The 24,522-nt window shown below is 34.2% G+C and overlaps 1 protein-coding gene across 1 annotated transcript; it reads right to left on the bottom strand.

Annotated features, from left to right (window-relative positions):
* Positions 1 to 6,906: 6,906 nt before the first annotated feature.
* LOC127082654 (secretory carrier-associated membrane protein) lies at positions 6,907 to 12,708 on the bottom strand. Its single transcript, NM_001426657.1, has 12 exons — positions 12,424 to 12,708; positions 11,414 to 11,530; positions 11,229 to 11,291; positions 10,437 to 10,470; positions 10,065 to 10,187; positions 9,398 to 9,460; positions 9,198 to 9,291; positions 8,126 to 8,171; positions 7,972 to 8,039; positions 7,785 to 7,833; positions 7,439 to 7,504; positions 6,907 to 7,321 (listed from the first exon to the last, which is right to left on the bottom strand). The coding sequence occupies exons 1-12, from the start codon at positions 12,478 to 12,480 to the stop codon at positions 7,232 to 7,234; spliced, it is 870 nt and encodes a 289-aa protein (NP_001413586.1). The 5' UTR covers positions 12,481 to 12,708; the 3' UTR covers positions 6,907 to 7,231.
* Positions 12,709 to 24,522: the final 11,814 nt, after the last annotated feature.

Genomic DNA, 24,522 nt, shown 5'->3' with positions numbered 1-24,522 from the left:
TATTGCTGATCAAATGTTGTCCGTAACTGGATGACCATAAAGAAAGTTGATGGGTACTCCACAAAGCATGATGAGGGATATGAGTGACCTAAATGAAATTTGCTCATCCTGCGTAACAGGATAAATGTCTACGGGCCCAATATTGAACTGGACAAAGATGACACGGTTTATGCCCTGTGTTCAATATAGACATAGGGGCAAAAGGGTAATTGTACACATAAGTATTATCACAAAAGGATGTGTTAGTTTGTAATAAGGCTTTGGTATTGTGACATTAAGGTCGGGATTCATATTTTTTTTCAAAATTATTATGTTTAATTTAATTTTTGAATAAATACTCATATATGAGAAATATTTTGTTATTTTGTGTCAATGTGATACCCTATTTGTTAAATGAAATAAATATTCCACAAATTATATTTTATATGTTATAAAAATAAAATATAAAAAATAATTTGGGTTTTAGGGTGTCACAATTGAGATCATCCCTTTAATAATATAATGAATTCAGTTTTCAAAATAAAAGTATAAGAACTCAACAGGTATCCACTCTTTCTTTGATGAATTCGATGGGGTCTCATTGAGTTATTCATAATTTGAACATTTCCCTTACAAAATCTAATGCAATCACACCATAATTTTCACTCTCATCTTCCTTCTTGATATTGCTCTCATAGTCATCATTCACAATATGATTTTCTTCTCTAACACTTACACCATTTCCCATGTGTTCATCCCATCTAAAAAGATCTCATGTGTCATCATCCTATCATCAAAATCACATTTCATGTTATGCAAACACAAATAATGTAATCAAAACTCATAGCACATACAATCAATTTATGTAATACATGTTAAAAGGAACATCTCCAAAAAAAATATTTCCCTTGTTAGAGGTGTTCTTGCAATGTTAAGACATCGTACAAGCACGATAACCATATAGTCCACCGAGACATACTTTAATAGAAGATATAGACATTATTGTTATTTTGTTTGTTTGATTATGAATGAAAGTTATCAGGGTCGATTTTGGGGCATAACCAAAGAGGAAGGAAGAAATAAAAGAAGAATACTTAAAGTTTCTATTACTAGATGTATGTGTGAGTGAATGAAGAAACGAAGAAGATGACATTTATTAATTATAAATTTATGGATGTTTAATTGATGTTGTAATGTATTATTTTCGGTAAAGTCGTGTTGGGACTGTTTATTGGGGTTGGATTGAGTTTGTATGTGTTTACTGCTGTAAAAAAAGTGAAAATTCACACAATGTAATCAATTACACTTAGGGTGTAATCGATTACCACCCTTCAACAACTGTAAAAAGTCAGAGAGAACAGAAGTGTAATCGTTTACACGAAAAGTAAAATTGATTACCATCTCTTCAACAGCTGTAAAAACTCAAACATAACAACAGTGTAATCAATTAAACCAAATGTGTAATCGAATGTTTGGGAGTTACTGAGAAAGGCATATCTTGAGTTTAGGAACTACGATTGAGGCACGATTTAATGTCTTAGAAAGCTAATGCAAAGACTTATCTCGTGGTAAGGTCTCATGATGCTTATATGTATGAGTAATACAGTGAATAATAAATAATTTTGAGGTAAACCTTAGGACATGAGTCCTACATTTGTTAAAATCATTGTGAAGCCCCAAATGCGGCAAATTGAAGGTTTGATGAAAACATTGTGAAGTCATAATGAGGCAATTACAGTAAATGTATGGTAAAACCTTGTGAAAAAACCTAATGCGGTAATCAAGGTAAATGTGTTTCAAGAGAGGAAGGAGGTTTTAGAGGAACTCGTCTATGCATAATCATCATGCATCATACTAAAGTGAGAGTAGGCTTGTGTCTAGAAAGAGTGTCATTGTAAGAACGTAGCTCGCATGTCCTCCTAGAAAGTTGAGAGTTTATGAACGTCTAGAGAGAGTGTTTTAGTATGGAACATAGCTCACATGAACTCCTATACTACAGAACTCAGGAAGAATGGTGTGGTATGTAGCGTAGCCCACATGCCCTTCCAGAATAAGCCATGAGTTCAATGACCGGTACCACATACATATGGAGTAAAGGATAAAGTGAATTTCATAAGAGTTCATTGTATATTCCGTATGTCGTGTAACTCTATGTAATCTTGTATGATTGTGTAATGTTGTGTGTTGTAAATTGTGTTACCCTTTGTTGTTATTATACCTTATAACTTGTAGAATGTATCCCACCCCTCTGTTTCAATGTTTCCTATGGTTTGAATCTATGTGTAGGATATTCTCATATTGAGATGAGGAATAGTTACGTTGTTGTAAGGATATTGAGAATGGTGTAGAAGATCAATCTATTAGTTTCCTTTATGTTTATGTATGTTGAACTATTAAGTTAACTAGTATGTGTTGGTTTGTAATAAGGCTTTGATATTATGACATTAAGGTCGGGATTCATATTTTTTTCAAAATTATTATGTTTGATTTAATGGTTGAATAAATACTCATATATGAGAAACATTTTGTTATTTTGTGTCAATGTGATACCCTATTTGTTATATGAAATAAATATTTCACAAATTATATTTTATATGTTATAACAATAAAATAAATAAAAGAATTTGGGTTTTAGGGTGTCAGAAATGAGATCAGCCCTTTAATAATCTAATGAATTCAGTTTTCAAAATAAAAGCATAAGAACTCAACAGGTATCCACTATTTCTTTGAAGAATATGATGGGGTCTCGTTAAGTTCATGATTTTAACATTTTCCTTACAAAATCTACGGCAATTACACCATAATTTTCTCTCCCGTCTTCCTTCTTGATATTGCTCTCATAATCATCATTCACAATATGATTTTCTTCTCTGACACTTACACCATTTCCCATGTGTTCAACTCATCTAAAAATATCACATGTGTCATCATTCTATCATCAAAATCATATTTCATGTTATGCAAACATAACTAATATAATCAAAACTCATAGCACATACAATAAATTTATGTAATACATGTTAATAGGAACATTTCCAAAAAAAATATTTCTCTTGTTAGAGGTGTTCTTACAGTGTTAAGACATCGTACAAGCACGATAATCATATAATCTACCGAGCCATATTTTAATAGAAGATTATTCTTTGAAGAAAATATTTTGATGGACTAAAAGCAAAATTTGAGATATTTAGGAGAATCACAAACATATTTAACTCTTACAAATATATTGATAGATTTTAGTAATTAAAAAATGTACTTCATTATCGGCTGTAAAATTATCAATTTTTATGGGTAAATGTTTATAATGATTTTTTTACTAATAATATTTTAGTACTCTACAAACTCAAAAAAGAATTTGTTGTGAAAACGATGTCGGAATTATAAAGTATAATTGGTTTCTTGATCGGTAAGAAACCCACAAGGATAGAAAAGAAGAAAACAATAAGAACACAATAAAATTGGTTATAAACTACTATTCTTTACTTTCTCTTTGAAATAAGATTACAAGTGTTACAGAATAGCAAATAACCTCTCTCGTCCTAATTAGGATTTGCGTTATACAATGATGAGAGACTAGTATCCTATTTATAAGAAAACTAACATACTAAACTAATGGACTTTTACACACAAACCCATTACACAAACTAACTTAGAGAACAAACTAATTTAAATAATTGGGCATAACAAACAGGCCCAATTCGACATGCTAACAATCCTAGCATACTTCAACTGCAACATGTGAAGAGACTTCGACGATATGCTAAGGTCCTATCAAATTGTCGAACCAAGAGGCTACCATTCGACCATACTAGAGTTAAATCCAATATCTCACAAATCTCCACCTTGGAAAAACTCTATAACATCAAGGGAACAAACTAGATTTCTTTTTTCTATGTTTGTTAACGCATCGTCCGTGACTTCGGCTCCCTTCAACGCTTCCAAACAACCATGCTGAACTAGTAGGGCTTTCATCTTCAAGCGCCACATAACGAAATCGTTCACCCTGGTAAACTTTTCAATCTCATACTTTGTTGATGACATCTTCTCTGTGCTCACCGCACCAATTTATTGTGAAAATGATGCCGGAATTACAAAATATAATTGGTTTCTTGATCGGTAAGAAATCCACAAGGGTGGAAAAGAAGAAAACACTAAGAACACAATGAAATTATTTATAAACAACTATTCTTTACTTCCTATTTGAAACAAGATTACAAGTATTATAGAATAGCAAATAACATCTCTCACCCTAATTAGGATTTGTGTTGTGCAATGATGAGAGACTAGTATGCTATTTATAAGAAAACTAATATACTAAACTAATGGACTTTTACATACAAGCCAATTACACAAGCTAACTTAGAGAACATGCTAACTTAAACAATTGAGCATAACAAACAAGCCCAATTCGATATGCTAACAATCATAGCATACTTCGACTACAACATGTGAACAGACTTTGGCGACATGCTAATGTCTTATCAAATTGTCGAACCGATAAGCTACCATTCGACCATACTAGAGTGAGATCAAATATTTCACATAATTTAATATAAATAAAAGGCTTAAATAGTCTTTCGGACCTGTAAGTTAGCAGCTTTTTTTATTTTGGTCCCTGTATCTTTTTTTTTTACCTGAGTTCCTATATCTCAGTTTTGTGTTGGTTTTAGTCCCTAAAGATAAAATTCACAAAAAACATGCGGATTTTGACTTTAGGGCTAAAAGCAACACAAAAATTGAGATATAACAACTCAAACAAAAAAAATATTTATAGATGCCAAAATCAAAAACTCACTAACTTACAGGGATCAACGGACTATTTTAGCTTAAATAAAAAATATATGGCATGTGAAATTAATTAAAAAATAATTTCAATAAAATAAAATACATGACATGTAAAACTAATTAAAAAATAATTTCAATATCATTACCACACCTACCATGAGAAACTATAAGTTTTGTGACAAACTATGAAACTACAAATGAGTATTGTACTTCAAAGAAAATCAATGATGATTTTTTTTAATCACTAAAATATATTTAACAAAAGAAAATAGTTCAAAGAGAAGGCAAAGGGAGACAAAATTAAAACTCTCTAAAAGAACTTATCGAGAAGGAAAAATAAAAAAAAAAAGAGAAACAAATACACATGAGAGATAATCTATCAAAGAAACTAGTAAGACTGACGGTTGAAGGCACCCCCCTTGAAACCTTTGCTCGCCTCAGGCGGTTTCTTCTTGTTCTTCCTTTTTTTAGACCACCAATTGAATCGGCTGATTTCTATTTTCATCCAAATCAACCATCTCATCTTTCTTAGCCATATTACTCCAAGATTCACTCAGAAAATTCATAGCTTGTTGGGCCTCTGTAGAAACAAATCCTAAAACTTGAATGTCATGAATAACAAAGGCAATAAAATTTAACAAGTTATAGTCTGCCACCACAATAGAGTCACCTTCCAAAATAAGTGAATCTGCAATTACTTCCTCTTGATGATCCTCTTGGAAGAAAGTGTCAACTGAATCTGAATCTCCCTCATTATTCTTATCAATTTTACCTTGATCAGTGACTTCTATATCAGCTAAACCACACAAATTTTCATTACCTTGGACACTCAAGTCTCCTTGATGCAACACATCAATACTCACAACATCATCATCAAAAGTGATTTTCAAACAATCAACAAATCCTAAAAGAGGATTATTATCAAAACATATTTTAGTAGCATTTGCACATTCAACTAATTCCTTTCCTAAATCCTCTTTTTAAACACGCATAGACTTATTCCCCATGCATTTATGCTTCTCATTAGTTACATGTTTCTCTTGATCCATTTTAACAAGTTTAAAAGACGAAAAACCATGACCAATGTTTTGACATTGCAAACAAAAAAGTGAAAAAAAATCATATTCAACGTTAACAAGAAAAGCATAATCTTCTCTTTCGACCCACAGTTAAGGTGTGATTTTAGCAGATAAAACAATATCAACAAAAACTCTTGCAAAATGTCCAAAAGATCTCTCTAGTGGGCACTTACTTTTCGCAGCATCCAAATTGCAAAGATAATATTAGGACTCCAATATTCCCGAGGCAATTCAAGAAAACGAACCCAACATTGAAATGTTGCTTGTTTGTGGTTATTAGGATTAAAGTCAGGAGTCCAATTGAATAGTTTGAAAAAATCTGTCTTTAGGCTCCAAGAAAACAACACACGAATACGCTGGACATCCTCAGCAAAAGAAAAAACAAATTCATAAAAACTTCTTCCTAAAGAAACAATTTCTCATTTACTTAACGACTTCAAAAAAAAACGTTTAGTTTACCACACAAGTCTTGAAGTTTTAGGGGAGGAACTCCTTTAGACATAATCAATCTTCCATAAAGATGATTTTTAAATGATTCAAGACTAACCTTGTACTTTTCATCAATATGTACCACATTTCTTAAATTGAAATTTCTAAGCAAAGTGACACACAAAGGCGACCCAGCAACTTCGTTCACATTTAGAAAAGAATAAAAAATAACTTTGTTCCTCCATGACAACTCTAATCCAACTCCCAGGTATAAACAGAAGCAGACGACCCACATAACTCCAAATTGAATTTCAGAAATAGCAACAATACCGGAAAACTAAAGAAAATATGTGAAACTCAAAGAGAAACACCGGTGGTTGAAAGCACAGTCGGAACAGAAGGTTGTCGTCGGTCAAACCATTTAAGTGTTATTGTGAACACGAGACGTAGCTGAACCGGCCGGCACCGATCAAACCCTTTTTGGGTTACTGTTCATCATGCTTTGTTCGTGGAACTAGTTTGAATTCTCCCCAAACTAGTTTATACCCAAAATGCCAATTCAAAGAAAAAAACAAATTACAAAGTATCATCTCAAGTTGTTATTGCGCAAGCATAGCATTTGTTACAGTGCAAATTATTTCAACATTGAATTAGAAATATAATGAATATTTATTACAGTGCAGATTATTTCAACATTGAATTAGAAATATCATCATGTGTCCAGACAAAGTGAAAGATCTAGTCAACAAAACTATATATAACTCCATAAAATGTAGCATGTTTTAACCAACCCCTTAATGTCTACACTTTCTGCTTATAATATACATGTAACATGTAGCATATCAAACAAGAGAGAACCAGAAACAAAAAATCTCAATGAAATATTTTTATCACAATTCCTATAAGTAATTTACAACACAACCAAACACAGGACATTCATACTGCCTTCACAAAGTGCTTCATCTTAGTGCAGCCCCCATTGCTCCTAGTGCAGCTTCCCTCTTCATCTCAGCAGTCTTACCACCACCACGGAAGTGCATATATACTTGCTGTATGCAACCAAAGCAAAAAGTGAGCAAGTTGCAGGTGCTTTGCTTGTGTGCATTCTAAGCGAAAGATGCATCTGTCTAAAGAAAAAAAGCTTAAATATATAAGTGTAGTCAAACCTGGATAACCCAGATGCTGATCAATGTTTCAAGACAGAAGAATCCAAATCCAATGAAGTAGAAAATCTACAAGAAAATGGACAAAAACAAAACCAATTATCAGTTGTTTCGAAGCAGAAAGTGGAAAGTCGACAAAAATAAAACCAATTTTCAGTAGTTTAGAAGCAGAAAGTTTTTCACTGTTTGGATTCTGCAGTATTTGCTTTAGAACTGTAATGTGGCTTGTGTGAAAAATGTTAAACCGGCTTAGCATGTGTAAAATCGTGTAAACAAATTGGAAATGTTACGACATATAACAATGAAACACACGCAGGAATCATGAATACTTCAAGACAAGCATACTTACCCCAACCAAAGTATAGTCACCAACTACATCTATGGCTGACAGAATGCCTCTGCATCAATAAGAAGATGTCACTAAGCATAAGGCCAAAATAATGAGGATAATACAAGCTATATACATATGAAATTAGTAATAAGCAACAAACTCATGTTAAATGAGGCGTGTGTGTGTGGATAGGAAGTCAACATACGTCAAGGATTTTCCTTTGAAAACTATAGGAGGAGCAACTGCAGCTAAGATACAGAATCCAATGTGAAGCTGTAATCAGAAAAAGAAATGAGGCTAATTAAATTTTGTCCAAATACAAATTAAAGCTGATATGCATAAAGCAAAATAGTCAATACCAGGTAAAACATGAAAAACCATCCAAACTTAATAGCACTGTCAGTCCTGCAAAAGTAACAAAGCAAAGGATCCCCGATCAAGAGAGTAATCAAATCAGAAAGATGAATATGTCAATGGCTGGATGCACAATCTTGCTACGTCGGGGGGATCATGGCCAGGGAGGGGAACACCCAAGGGGGTGACCTGCTAGGCCATAATATCCATATTAACTTGTTCTCATGAATGCTACCATAAGTACTGTTTATCAGTTGGGGCATTTCATATAGGTCATTAGATAGTTGATACTACTTAATGCAATATTTTCAGGAATAACCATAATAAATTGATACAGAAAATTACTAGAGCACATTGCTTTTTCCTAATGAAATATTTTTAGGAATAACCTTAAATTGATTTGAGAGAAACCAAAAAAATTAAATAGAAGACTGAAGATTATAGAAAACAATTAATTTATATTTTTCAAAGTAATGATAACAAAAGCCTTTCTTTCCATTAAGTGAAGTAGACTATCATAAACTATCTAAATAAGTTATAACTGTTTAAATCTAAATCTTTCTTAACAGTGTTGGCCCAAATGCCCAATAATCATCTAAATCCCAACAACCGGGCCACTGCTCAGCTTTCTCAATGCTAACAATTCTCCATGCCACTCCCTTTCTACCCTCAATATTTAATGCTAAACATCTTTCCTTCCCAAACTCTCTATGTAACTAGGTCTTCTAATCTAACTAACTATTGAAACTGTACTGTAACTAACAATAGATATAAGGGAATATCTAACAGTGAACAACATCATCTTTGCAGAATGAGATGACAGAATAATGCAACGGTTTGATTAAAAAAAAAACTCTCCCCTTTTGTAAAGATAAAAGTTTTAATGCATCAGTTCATTTAAATAACTAATTTAAAACTTCTAAGGTTACTCTTAGAATTACTATGGGCGTCACGTCACCAAACCTGACAATTTTGGCCATACACAAAATGAAGCTATATAAAAGAAATGCTTGAAATTTTAAAATTTATTGACAAAAATCGAACAATCAAATGCACATAAGTATTGGAAATAATCACCTAAATGCACGATATAATGGTCGATACCACAGGGCATATGCTCCAGGAACTCCTGCTATGAAGTAGATAATAGCAAGAAACCATATTTTTACACCTAAAACAAACAAAAGCGAGTTACACGTGCATGGGATTTTTTGAATCAGGTTTGTATTTCGAGCCATTCAATACCCATAATGATTTTTCTCCATATATAAACTGACCTTCTCCCTTAATCCAAGCTGCAGTGACAGATACAACATTCCATGTAAGGCACAACACTAACCCTGCATCATATAATCTATCATCAACCATCATTGATAATGGACTGTATCACATTACATATTGTTTTTAGTATAACAACAGATTGAGCTGTGGAATATTTGTTAATAGATTCATTTTATATTATAACCATAATCAAATTGAAAAAGCATTTTCACCAAACTAAAAAGAACTAAATAGAGAATGTATTCATCATACCACTGATATACTCAAGAAAACAGGTTTAAGTCATTTATATATTAATTATAGGGCATTCATTATTATATTAGGGGTGTAGAAAACAAAAAAGAAAAGACTGCTTTCAATACTTATCGGGCAGTGCTGCACGATGCAACCTCTTGTTTACTCTTTCAAAGTCTCAGAATTTGGGTTAGGCTGCCTAAGCTTTATAAACACTACACATGTCATATCTCTAAGCAATGTGGGACTAAATCCACCACTTCACACCAATACAGTGAAGGTGCTGGAGGTTGCAATGAAGACAACCCAAATGCTGCAATTAGACAACTAGGGGCGGACGGACCGTGATGAAGGTATTTCCAACACAGTACTACCTTTGCTCTACCAATAACCTTCCCCACAAGAAGAAAACAGGATCAGATAACTTACCTAACAACGAAAAAAATGCAACATACTGCAATGTTCGAAGGTGAATTGGAATTTCATTTGCGATATCATGATGAATAATTGGGAAAAATGGTGGCCAGTTCTTCTCCTCAATAACAATTCCAGCTGCAAAACAAAGTGATTACACACCAAGGATAAAAGTAGAACTTCAGATATCGATTGTCAGGTAAAAGCACCAGTCCAATCTTTTCTAGGAGATAAGTTCACAAATCAAGTGTGTAAAATAAGTCGACGCATATCTAGAGAATCCTCAATAGTAGTTCTATTCTGGCATTCAATTGAATGCCGACACAAACAAAAAAACAACTAAAGAAACAATTAAACGTAATCCCAAATACCGGAAACGTAAACTACCTCGTGCAATGGCTTCTTCTTTGCGTCTGACTTCCTGCATTTTGACAAATCAAAAGAAATGAAATGTAGGTAAATTTCATGGCATGTATAGTTAATAAGAAACTAGCAGTCAAGGCTTCATATATTCTGAGTAAACAGAAAAATAAATTTCAACATATATATTCTAAACATCAAATAGAAGACACCAAGATCTATAGAGGGAAAAACATGTTTAAGAAGATGCATTATTCCAGAGATCAACTTACCTTATCTTCTAATGGACATTTCAAATGTCATCATAATACTGTCCAAACTTTAAAAAATAATATAATACTAATCATAAATATTAGAGTTTGGCCTAACTCATCCTTATAACACCGGCTTGTAAGGTGAGGGTTGTCACTCTATATATACTATTTCAAGACTCTATCTTCAACCATGGGACTTGGGATCTTTCCAATAATAAAGATTCAAGCATTACAATTTTGAATTTTTTTTAAAATAGTAATAATTTAGTTTATATTAATCAACTGGTTTGTTAATTAAGTAAAATATGTATAGTTGTTTATCAATATCCATTAAACACTGGTCTAGCTAATTGTTTCTACACAGGAAAAATAATAATTTCGGGAACATATAATTTAGACCTCAACAATAGGAATTAGATTCCACTGTAAATACTAGTTTTCCCAAGATAAAAATTTCATAAGTAAGGCTCTGAAAAAATTATATCAAGGGCAAGAAAAGGAATACCAACGTTCAACATAAAACAATATTGTACATGTATAGAGGTCATTAGATCCCATTGTATACCTGTTCCCGTTTTCTCAATTCAGCTTCCTTCGCTTGGAGATCCCTTTCCTTCTTTTTCCCATCCTAATGTTTAAACACAACATTAGAAAACAATCAATTCTCAAAAAACAACATGCAACAAAGGCAGAAATATGTTTATAAAAAGAATCGGTATTTCAACAAAAAAAATCTTTTATTACACATACCGTTGATGTATCAAGAGGTATATCAACAGTCGGTCCAAAGCCATAGTTATAATCAGCACGATCAGGATTTAGAGGTGCAGGTCTTGAATTTGTGGCAGAGGCAGCACTTCTAGGATTCTGAAAATTTTAAAACATTTACATAACCTATGAGCAAGAAATTGTGAATGATTCATAGAGGTTTTACTAATAAAGTGAACAACATTTAAAAACAACAGCAACCAAAACATTTTCATACAAAAGTGATGTCGAATATATGAGCCAAGACACCATAATACGGTATCATGAATGTTTATTGAAAGAAATTGAAATCCAAGCACTTCTTAACAATTTAAAACTCTTCATTGAAGTATGACAGAAGCCTTTAACATGGATTAAACGTTGGTCAGGGACCAAAACGTTATAGGTCAAACATTTTGACTCATACTTTGCAAACAAAGGCATCACAATAGCAGAAGCACCGATACTTTAGACTGAAGGCAAGGTCTTAAAAAACTGTCCGTCACCGCGAAAACGGCCACAATAAAACGTTGTACCTACAGTTATTTACAGTTTTTCAAATAAAGAATAAATCATCATCAATTCATGGCACGGTGACAGCAATCAGTGTCACACCAGTTGTACCAATCGAAATCGCGAAAGTCTTATGCGACACCAATGAGACCACGATCAACCGTTATTTAAAACCTTGAGTGAAGGTATGTCAGCGGTGTCATTATATGTGTGACTATTTCATCTTGTTATATGACAATTCATAATTGATGTATGAATTGAAAAGCACAAGAGTGAAAATCAGTACAAAGTGAAGGATCGTAGCTACACAGTTTCTTACAATTCAGTTGAAACCATCTTTTATGCACAAAAAAAAAGTAAAATCAAACAGAAAAACTGCAACCAGTTCAAACATAGTAAGTATGACGAATCGAGTGAAACAGAGAATGAAGTAGAATAATTTGAATTCCGAAATTGCGAAGATCTGTGAACAAGATCGAATTGAGAAAAGGGGTACTTACAGAAAAGGGGTTGACTTGTTCTTCGTCGAAGGGGTTAGGGTCGTAACGACCTGCCATGAGAAGATGAGAGGAGAATGGAAGCGGTGATGAGAAGTGTAGAAAGGAGATTGGGATGAATGAGGAAGTTGAGATGAGGTTGAAATATTTGAATCTTCTTATGCAAGGGAAGAGAATGTCTAGAAAACAACAAAAGAATATAATAAAATGGGAGCAGTTTTAGGTGTATTTGGAATTTAGACTTAATGACAGAAGAAGGGTCTTTTCTTTTAGTCAGCTTAATACGCCCTGAAATGTAGAGGAAGAATAGACTTATCGAAGGAGTATTCATACTTCGATATAGAGTCATAAATTGGGTCCGATTAAATTTTCTCTGATTCATGGTCTAAAAACAATGACTTATTTAAACATATTATATATATATATATATATATATATATATATATATATATATATATATATATATATATATATAATCAAAATGTTTTTATTATACATGTTTAATTCTTTTCATCTCGAATCGTTTAGGTTCATATTGATCTTATAACTTTAAAAACATCCATTTTGATTTTTCAATTGTTCAAACAACCTTATGTTTTCTTCGCTGTCAAAGTTATAAATCAAAGTCAACTTAAAAGATCATTTGTCATTGATGTGGAATGAGGAAGGTGGATTCATATATTACTTAATTACTTGTTGGTGTGGGCTAAAATTCAACTTTTTTTTTTTAAATTTAGATCATTCTTAGAATTAAGAACAGGGAGAAATGAGTGACGTACGAAACATGAAGCGAGGGACAAGCGAAGCGAAGAAGAATAGTGTGATAACTTTGATCATTTTCTAAAACAAAATGAGGAAAACTATAGGAAAATATGTCACTTCCTTTTTATTGATCATGAACATGTATTATATACAAGAATTACAACTGTATAATAGGAAACTAATTATGCCTAATCAATGTAAATATCCTTTGACTTAATGTATAATATTTGTTCCAAATATAAACATGTGTGTTGTCATGTTCTGTCACACCCCCACAGTTGAAGCGAGAGGTTGGCGTACACTTAAACTGTCTCGGAAATCTTGAAAGAGTACTAGAGAAAGACCATTGGTGAATATATTCGCAATTTGATAACGCGATGGAACATGCAAGACGAGTATCTGTCTGCGAGCTACTTTTTTACGTACAAAGTGAATGTCCATATCGATATGTTTTGTACGTTGATGTTGAACAGGATTACCGAAAAGATATATGGCACTAACGTTATCACAGTATACCATAATAGCTTTGTGTATCGGACAATGTAGTTCGATGAGTGGGTTACGTAACCAGAATGACTCAGATTCGACATTGGCAACTCCACGATACTCAGCTTCAGCACTGGATCGGGATAATGTGGGTTGACGTTTAGACGACCATGATAGTAAGTTGTCTCCAAGAAAAACACAATAGCCTGAAGTAGAGCGTCTAGTGTCGGGACATCCTACCCAGTCAGCATATGTGTAAGAAATCAATGATGTAGTGGATGATGGATAGAGATGTAAATCATAGTGATTAGTTTCTTGAATGTAACATAAAATGCGTCGAAGAGAATGCATGTGATCGTTCATGGGGTCATGCATAAAAAGGCATATTTGTTATACCGCATATGTGATGTCAGGTCTCATGAAAGTGAGGTATTGGAGAGCACCAGCAAGGCTATGGTATAATGATGGGTCTTCATAGGGAGTGTTAGTCTTAGTGTTAAGCTTTTGTTTAGTGTCAATCAGAGTGGGACATGATTTGCATGATGACATGCCTGCTCGCTGAAGAATTTCATCTGCATACTTTTTCTGAGATAAAGAACAAATCACCATCATGTCAAGTAACTGCAATACCCAAAAAATAATATAGTGGTCCCAAGTTTTTCATAGCAAATTCAGAGTTGATTTGTGATATTATAGACTTGCGAAGATCATCAGAAGAAGCAGTGAGAATGATGTCATCCACATAAAGAAGAAGATAGACCATGTGAGTATCTTTCCGATAGATGAAAAGAGAGTTGTCTAACTTGCTTTGAGAGAATCCGATAGAATATACATAATCTGCAAATCGTTTGTACCAAGCTCTTGGAGCTTGCTTGAGCCCATACAAAGATTTTCGCAGACGACAAACATGATGAGGATGATTTGGATCTTTAAATCCCAAAGCTTGATTCATATACATTGTTTCTTTGAGTTCACCATGTAGAAAAGCATTCTTGACGTCTAACTGATGAATTTGCCATGCTTTAGATAAGGAAAGACTGAGTATTGTTCGGATGGTGGCTGGTTTAACAACTGGACTAAAAGTCTCTCCACAATCTATGCCAACCTGTTGATTTGCACCGTTACCTACAAGTCAGGTTTTATGCCTCTCAAAAGAACCATCATAATTTTCTTTATGCCTAAAAATCCACATAGAACGAATAACATTTGCATCAGGTGGACGGGGCACTAAATCCCACGTCTTATTTTGAATAAGAGCATTGTATTCATCATCCATAGCCATTTTCCAATTTAGGTCTTTTAGTGCTAACACTGGGTTACGAGGGAGAGGAGATTTTGTAAATTCGGTGTGAAGATTGATGTATTTTTGGTTTGGCTTAAAAATTCCATGTTGGCTCCTCGTAACTGGTTTGTTGTCAGAACTAAGGGTAGGTTGGTAAATGGGAGGAAGTGGGATGTTTGGCGGAGTAGATGTGGAAGGCCAAGTCTGGGCCGGTTGAGAGGTAGTCTGGTCCGGTTCTGATTGATCATGGGCTTGAGATTGTTGATGAGTGATGTGGGCCGGTGTTATTGGATGTGGGTCAGGTTGAGTGATGAGGTGGTTTATGATGTAAGGTGATAATTCATTATCAAGAAATTGATAATTTTTTGGATTAGGAGTGTGCAATTTGGAGAAGGGAAATTCCAATTCATCAAATATGACATGGCGATAACGAATGATTTTATTTTGTGATAAATCATAACATTTGTATCCGCGATGATTGGAAGGATATCCTAAAAAAAGTGCATGGTGTGGATTGAGACTGGAGTTTATTTATAGTAGTGGATGGAAATAGAGGGTAACATAAACAACTGAATACACGTAGATGAGAGTAGGATGGGTGCTTTTGAAAAAGAATTTTGAGAGGTGATTGATAATTTAACTTTTTATTTACTAAAATGTTCAACAAATAAGTTGCCATTTGTAAGGCATGGTGCCAAAAACTTGGAGGTAAAGAAGCATGAATTAGTAAAGTCTGAATTATATTATTAATAGAACAGATTTTTCGTTCAGCTTTTCCATTTTGAGATGAAGTATGAGGGCATGAAAAACGAAATGAAATTCCATTTGCTTCACAAAGTTTTTGAAATCTACTATTGACATATTCTCTACCATTATCGCACTGAATATTTTTAACTTCCAATTGAAATTGAGTTTTAATGTATGCTCTTAATTTTTCAAAGGTTGGAAAAACTTGAGATTTTTGCGAAATTGGAAAAGTCCACAAAAAATTCGAATAGTCATCCAAGAAAAGCACATAATTTTATGACCAACAGTACTCAATACAGGAGATATCCATACATCACTATGTAATATGTCAAATGACATGAAAGTAGAATTATGTGAATCAATAAATGGCATTTTAACAAGTTTACCAAGAGGACAAAAAGGACAAAAAGTTGAAGCGAACTGGGAATTAGGAGTACAATCAATCATTTTATTTTTCCTAAGAGAATCTAAAATAGATGCTCTTGGATGACCCAAACGGTTGTGCCAGACAGAGGTAGATAAAGTTGCAAACTCATAAGGGAAAGTGTGTTTATTTTTTGTTTTGTTGATGATGGGGTATAGCTGGCCTTGACTCTCACATCTCATTAGAACCATCCCCGTCTGAAAGTCCTTCACAGAAAAATGAAACAGATCAAATTCAACAGAAACATGGTTATCGGTAATGAATTTACGAACAAAGATAAAATTTTTAATCAATTTTGGTGCATGGAAGACATTTGATAAAGTTAATTGAGGGTGCTTTGAGGGTAAGTTAGCATTTCCAAAACCATGAATAGGAACTGAATGACCATTTCCTACGATAATACTATTATTTTTGCTCAAATTAAAATAGGATGAGAGATTACCTTGTGTGAATGTCATATGAGATGTTTCTCCAATGTCCATGTACCAAGATGGGTCAGACTGAGCAAGATGGGGAGTGTGAAAAACAACTTCAATATCTGTTGGGATCGCCCCAATTGAAGCAAAGGCAGCAGGTTATGGCCTATTTCCAAGGATTTCTGCTTGCTGAGTTTTTGGGCCAACATTGGGCCTAGACCAATAAGAAGGATACGGAGATGGAGGAAGATCCCAAGGTGCATATTGTTGTTGCCACTGCTGCCAAGGATACATAGATGGAGGTCATTACTGCCACCCCAAGTTGGGGCCACCGCGTCCACCACCATTATTGAATTGTGTACCTCCGTGGTTGTTACGTCCTCATCTTCCAGGGCTTCGGCCTTTACCTCGGTTGTTGTTTCTTCCTCTGTTGTTGCTGCTACCGCGACTTCCATTGTGTGCAGTTAAATTTCGAGCGGGAATCGCGTCGGGAGAGGTTAAGGAGTTGTTTGATGTTGGGGTTTTCACGAGTAGGGCCATCGGAGATGGGATGGCGCTAGATTCTCTTTAAGTACATTGGGCCATCGTTGATTCTTCTAATTCCAATCGCGATTTCTCCATTTCAAAGGTTGGTAATGGACAGTGTTATTGAATGTATGTGACAAATCCTGCATATGAATCTTTCAGTCCATAAATCATCTTCAACACAAGACGAGTGTTGTTTACGGGAGAATCAACATTTGCAAGTTGATCTGCGGGGAGTTTAAGGCGATTACAATAGGCTTTTGTCGAAGGGAAATCTTCTAGGTACGTGTTGGTGAATTGATGTTTGAGGCGGACTGATCTCGAATGCTTGTTATCTTAAAACATAGCAGCAATTCGTTTCCAACAGATTTCGGTGGTGTCGTTAAGCACCAGGATTAAGCTAAGAATATCCTGGGTAATTGTGGCATACATCCACTGTAAAACAACAGCATCGAGACGGTTCCAGAGGTTTGGATCATTGGTCTTTGTTTGTGCGACTTTTTGTTGGGTTGCCGCATCAGTGGGAGGGATAACATGATCAAGGACGTTGTGGACACACACTTGAACCTAAAACAGGGCAAACCAAGAGAGATAAAGACTAGAATTGTTATCTAACGTGATTAGAATAATGGTTTTCACGTTTGTAATTGCAAAGGCAGAGTGAAATTTAGGTTGAAGTGTTGGTGTTTCCGTGTCGGTGGTCTTGTTTGAAGAGGTTTCAGTGGTTGAAGTCATGGTGGAAGATAAAAGAATTGTTTGGAGCGGAAGAGAAAAGAATAAGGATTAAAACCTAGCTGATACCATATAGGAAAATATTTCATTGCCTTATTATTGATCATGAACATGTATTATATACAAGAATTACAATTGTATAATAGGAAACTAATTATGTCTAATCAATATAAACATTCTTTGACTTTATGTATAATATTTGTATCAAATATATACATGTGTGCTGTCATGTTCTGTCAAAAACAAGTATTCTTAAATGAATCTAAACGAGGAACAAAATGAGATAAATATTCTAGCAAGTCTCATTTTTTTCATCCCTTTCTTAGTTAGGGCTTGTTAGGTTCTCATGTTCTGTTCGTGTAAGATTCCTTCACATGTTCTCTCTAAAGTTTTGAATCTTAATGTGGGGTTTTATGGTTTTTTATGAGTTTTAGTCTTTTCTTAAAGTGTTAGAGATTTAGGGATTTCTTCTCATGTTCTTCCAATATGTTTGAGTATTAAGTTAAGCCATTTTGTTTTTAGGTTAAAAAATGAATGAATTTATTCATGTATTTATTCATCCTTGAGGTTCGTTTGTATACAATTATGAAGGAGTTATTTCAGAGCAGAGATTTGATCTTCATAAGTGGATTTATTTTGAGGTCATAGGGATAGTTAAACAAGCAATCACAACTTTTGTAGTCTAGTCAGGTAGAAACCTTAAGATCATGAAAAATTATGGGCCAGCCAGATCGCCCTCAGTCGACCACCACGATGGGACCATAATTCCTACAGAATCTTCTCATTACACGAGAATTATCTTCCTGGTTATCACAAAGAATCTTAAATATAGCTTTGACATACTAATTATGTCGACTAAGATGGTTTGACTGACCTATCAGATGATTTAAGTTTTAGTGTGTTTTAATGCCCACGCAATATGGTTTGGAAGAGTCTCAAGAATAAAACCACAAAATTAAGATCACACTCTCTTCGAAATATGTCCAAAATGTCAAAGGGGTTTACACAAATCAACACTTCGACAAGGACCGAGTTCGTCACATTCACCATATGTTATGGACTTATTCTTAAGTGCAAAGATTAGGTGATATGAAGATGTCACAACAATATTATAGGAGTCGACCAAAGACTCTCGACAAAGGAAGTTAAGAAGATCAAGAGAAGTTATCAGCGTGATGGGTGGTTTGCAGCAGTTTTAACATTGAAGACGCGTGTAAGCAAGTTAGAGCATTGAAGCCCACATAATATGATAGATGTAAAATCCTATGGAGATATCTGTTGTCGATGGTTACTATTGTATTTTTATATATAGTTGATCTCATTGTTAGGATCAAGGTCGCAAATTTCATATATTCTCTATAGAACAAAAGCATCCAAGTCACATAGAGAAATAGTTTGTGAGATAATGTATGATTCTTTGTCCTCTCTTTAACTTATTCAAGTATTTTTATTTAAAACATATTACTTTAATGACATTTATCACGCTTTTTATTTATTATCTTCACCCAAATCTTATTTATATTGGATTTTATGTCCAGTTTGTCATTATTCAAACATTTAAAGATTCAATTACACAGACTTTTTGTTGCACATGTCTGTATAAATTGTACTTGATATTTTTTCGAGTTTAATATCTTAAGTGAACCAAACTCAATGATTGTTTACTAAAAATAACAGTAAACAAATTGGTACCGACTGATGTTGATTTGTGCAGCAAAAAGTGTGTGTGGTTGAATCAGACATTTAAGGATTCAATCACACATACTTTTTTCTCTCTTTTATCTATAAAAAAAAATATTTTTTTCTCAAAAAAACTCTCAAGAATCAACAATGGCTTCATGTTCCATTATTAAGCGTGCACCACAAGCCTCGTCAGCTGCTAAACTCCAAGGTCCTATTTTCATAGATGGTCACACCTATATCCTAAAGCCTCCCATGAAAGAGGAAAAGACTTTCATCTGGCTTTCTCATGTATTGATCCCTTACTCCAAGGTCATATTCTCAGGGATGGTAGCACCTAATTTTGTGCAACCTGTATGAATCCATTAAAGCATGAGTAGTATCTGCAAGGGAGGAAAGGATTAATACATGAGAAAGACATAAGGTAGTCTTTTCCTTTTGCATGGGAGGCTCTAGGACGTAGGTGCGACCATCCATGGGAATTGGACCTTGGAGTTTAGCAGCTGACTGAACTTGTGGTGCACGCTTAGTAATGGAACAAGAAGCCATTGTTGATTCTTGAGAGTTTTTTTGAGAGAAAAATGAGATTTTTTGAGAAAAAAGAGAGTAAAAAGTGTGTGTGATTGAATCTTCAAATGTTTGATTCAATCACACACACATTTTAACTATTCAATCACACATGCATTTTTTTGCAAAAATCAACATCAGTCAGTGTCAATTTGTTTACTGTTCTTTTTAGTAAACAATCATGATTTTGATTCACTTAAGAGATTAAACTCGAAAAATTCTTGAGGATAATTTGTGAAAAGAGAAATTGACGACATTTGGATGGAATTTTTCAAACCCTCCGTCTTGTCGACCAAACTCTATTTTTCCTGATCAGGTATTAGTATGGCTGCTTATAAGCTAAACTTGGTAGCCAGGCAGTTTGGCTTCATCCAATTCTTTGCCAAAATCCCTTATTGCAAAAGAGGAGTATGTATTTGTTGCTACTAATGAGACATATGAAGAATGACTCCAAAAGTGTGTAAACTTTTTCAATAAAAAGTCTCTACACGTCAATCTTTTCGAATTCTCCCTTTCTTTCCACTATACAAAATAATTTGAAGACTGGTGGTTCGCTTACTATTGAAGCATGACAGATCCTTTAGTTATGTTCAACACCTATTAGATGCTTTTTTGTTTATGCAGAATCAGACGAAGAAAATAAAAGGTACGCACATCAAGAAAATTCAAGCATTCAAATGTTATTTTGAAACTGTATATAATCCTTGTGATATTCGTTGAACCATTTATGATGCAGATGTTACTTTAAAATATAAAGTTACAGAAAAACTTCCAAAGTTGAAAATCCATCCCTATATAGAAAATAGGTATAACTTTCTTTTAAAATTTTATTTTTCTAAACTTCCCTCATTGCGAACCTGTGAATTTGGATTGGCTTTTCGACTACCAATTTCAAACTGGCTCCCATGTGGGTCTTTATTAGCTTTAAATAATGAACTAAAAAACCCTCGACATAGAGCAGTGTCGACTAAGTATCACATGGATAACTATAAAGGACATTTCCATGTCGATGTCGAGCATGTTCAAGTCTTGGAACACATTAATCCAAAAAGTGTATAGCTATTTCATCCATCCTCATTAATCCAAAATAATTGAAGAAACAAAAAGTGACAACTAACAATGAAGACCAAGCGAGGGAAACAACACATGTAAGTTTCTATACCTTTGTTCTCTTAAGAGTATAGACCTTTTTGCAAAACTTATGCCTCTTTACTTTTATCTTCCAGGGTCAAAAGAGAGAAAGTACTTCCTCCACAATCGTATCGGCCAAGAAGAAGCCAAAAAGAACAAAGAAACTGAAGCCTCCAACAATGAAGAAACACATGTTTAAATTACCTCCTTAGTTTCTTTCATTTCTTTGCATGTATCCTTCATCGTACTGACAATTTTCGAATATCTCAGGAAGGAAGCAAAAATAAGGCACCCAATAGTAGGAGTGATGAAATATTGGTTTCGACTCAACCTATCCCTCCCAAATATAAAACCAACATGGATATTATAAGGAAAGAAGAAAATAAGGGTAAAGTTATTATTGAAACTTCTGAACCTCACCACGTTGCAAAGAGAAAGAAAGCAAAGAAAATACTCCTGAGGGCAACTCCCAAAAATTCATAAAAGAAAATATTGTTAACATTGATGATGAAGGGCATGGAGAAGAGGAATGCCCCAGCTAACCACAAAGAAAAAACAACAAACAAAACCACCTCCGCCTAGCAAAAGCCTAGAGAGGTCTTACTCAAGTCCCGGTCTCCAGTTCATTGACGTATTCTTTTAGATTTACTTTCATCTCTCCTTCAATCTCCACCTTTACCTTCTATATTTTTATTTGACTTCCCTTCACAAGAACAACCCCTAAACATTGAGTTTCCAACAACACAACCTCATCCTACTAATTCTCCTTCAATAAATGTTGCTTCTAGTATCCATTGGTCGGCACATATACAAATCTTTCCATAAGTTCAACCAATATTGACAATCTAGTCGGAAGGATACTTGTTGATAAGCCATAGAAAAGTAGCCTAGGGAAATGTTACAGAGCTATCAGACAAAACAACTCTAGACTAATAACAAGGACCATCGATTGATAGGTCAGGGCACCAAAACGTTGACTCTGGGGATGCTAACCTTGATCACCAATCGACTGGTCGAGAAAAGAGCACACTAAAACCAGGGACTCCGGATCATGTTGGCCAGTCATAAGGGAATCAAGATGATAGCCCAATACAAGCAGAATCAAATGTTGGTCAAGATCAATAAACTTAAGGTCCTAGCCAGTCTCAGCATGATGTAGTTAAGGAGAAGACAACTCACATTTCTCCTGCTCCAACGCCTTTACCCACAACCAGTGAAAGTCTAAGTTTGGTTTTTCCTTCAACACCTTCGACACCAATCGCAATCAATGAGGCCTAGAGGATGTATGTAGGAGAGCCATATATAAGCCTTCAAGATGCTCATAAATAGTAGATGGACTCCAACTACTCCTAGCGCCAAACCCTCTAGTGATGTTTTTTGTTGAGCTATTCGAACAACTGAAAACCAAGATTGTCAACATGGATCGATTTCAGGCCATAGAAGACAATCCTGGCGCCCTCTATGAAATAAAGGGATTGCTGGAACAACTAAATAAACCATAGGCTCCAAACTCTATTTCTAGATTTATTAGAGAGAGAGAGAGAGAGAGAGAGAGAGAGAGAGAGAGAGAGAGAGAGAGAGAGAGTTTTGCGAGTAATTTTGAAATAAAATTTCAAAACAATGTAAAACTTGAAATGTAATTTGGTATTATATGTTTCTGAATTTTTTTTTGTATACTAGAAACGAAAATACTATTTGTACCAAAAAAAGAATCAAAACTACTACTATAACTTCCAAATATTCCTAATTTGACAAGTTTGTAATCAAATGTCTCGTCGGGCTGCCTCAAATTTCCAACATAATGCCTCAACATATTTATACTCTCCACATCATTAGTAGGCTCTATCACATTTTCATTCTCGTCTAAATCTCTTATAATTGTCATTTCAAAAAAAGAAAAGGATGAAGAAGAAAAAAGGAGAAATGAAATATCTGCACTTGGGATGATGAGAGAAGGATGATGGAGTTGAATTTGATAGAACCTAAGAAGAAATTTGCAATGAGGTAATATAGAAAGCATGGAGATAACGTAGAGAAGAAACTGAACATAATCCCTCATTATAAAGACAAATACCTAGGTCACGTAGGTAATCATTTCCCTAATATAGGTACGCGCAAACGATTAGGGACTAAAGTCATCTACAAATCAATTTTGACGTGTGTAGTAAGATTAAAGGCTCGCGAGATCTATAACGTTCCAAGACAATCTCATCATGACAGAGTATTTAATGTTGCATGGCTTTTCCAAGCAATGCTTAAGGAACTCGTTCAAACAACGCTTGAGGGACTCACCACAAGAGACACTTGAAGAACTCACACTTATAGTCTCCAAATAGAATGGCGTGCATCTAATTTAATCATTTCACCCTTCCTAGGTCTCATGCTTAAGGGACCGTGTACTATGATAATTTATTTGACTCATGTAAGGAACAACCCATGATCTAAACATCGCAAATGAATTGTGAAAATGCCAGGTTGGAGCATTCCTGGTTCGCCCGACCCGAATTTATGTCCACTACTCATCCATCTAAACAATACGTAACATATGAGGTGTCTTGGAAGGGGTCAATTATAGTCATACATGTGAAGAATGAAACGTTCATTCATTCAAGGAGGAAGAACCATTCCTACCTCTGCTCCAACATATTTGTTGAAAAGTTAAGAAAAGATTGTATCTCTACGATTACTTGACCTAAAAAGTTATCTATAAATATCTCAACCTTTAGAGTTAGAAAAATTTCCACTAATTTCATATATTCAATCTAAACAAAACCTCTTACACTCGCGATTGTGAGAGAATCATTCTCATTATATTTCACAATTACAATATCCTAACATATTTTTGTAAAGCAAGATGCTAAAAAAAACATAAAATGCTAACATATTATAGATTGTTTGTCCAATGCACTTCTTTCGTAGATTATTATTTTTAAGTAAAAATAATTCTTTTATAAAGAAGTGTAAGATTATGAGATACTAAAATAAGTTTAAGCTGATCCCACAAAATATACACTGGTGATATTAATTCTTGATATATGCAATCATATCAAACCATTTTATACATAATTACTTACAAATTTTACATACAACATACAAATTAAAAAAATTACAAAAATACATATGTTTATAGTTACTAACAAATGTAAAAATAGTCTTTAAATAAGTCAGAAAAACAAATATCAAAATATTGAATTAACAGAAAATGTTTATCTCTGTGTTGATGGAAGATGAAGGATAGTTGGTTAAAATCTCCACATCAATGGAATGGTTTGCTAACTAAAATTAACAGACGGCCACACAAACGTGCCTTTTACGTTCATTCGCGACATTCTAGATGTTTTCAATCATGT

Source organism: Lathyrus oleraceus, chromosome 1, assembly GCF_024323335.1.
Source record: "Lathyrus oleraceus cultivar Zhongwan6 chromosome 1, CAAS_Psat_ZW6_1.0, whole genome shotgun sequence".
Taxonomy (NCBI): Eukaryota; Viridiplantae; Streptophyta; class Magnoliopsida; order Fabales; family Fabaceae; genus Lathyrus; species Lathyrus oleraceus.
The sequence above is the reverse complement of the archived record's forward strand: the minus strand, read 5'-3'. Positions and strand labels throughout refer to the sequence as shown.

Bases quoted from the DNA above. Each gene is read 5' to 3' on its own strand.
- LOC127082654 (NM_001426657.1), bottom strand. From the start codon at position 12,480: ATGGCAGGTCGTTACGACCCTAACCCCTTCGACGAAGAACAAGTCAAC. The intron at 9,292-9,397 runs GTCAGTTTATAT...TGTTTGTTTTAG, and splicing joins AGCTTGGATTAAGGGAGAAG to GTGTAAAAATATGGTTTCTT. The intron at 7,322-7,438 runs GTTTGACTACAC...GGTTGCATACAG, and splicing joins TCAGCATCTGGGTTATCCAG to CAAGTATATATGCACTTCCG.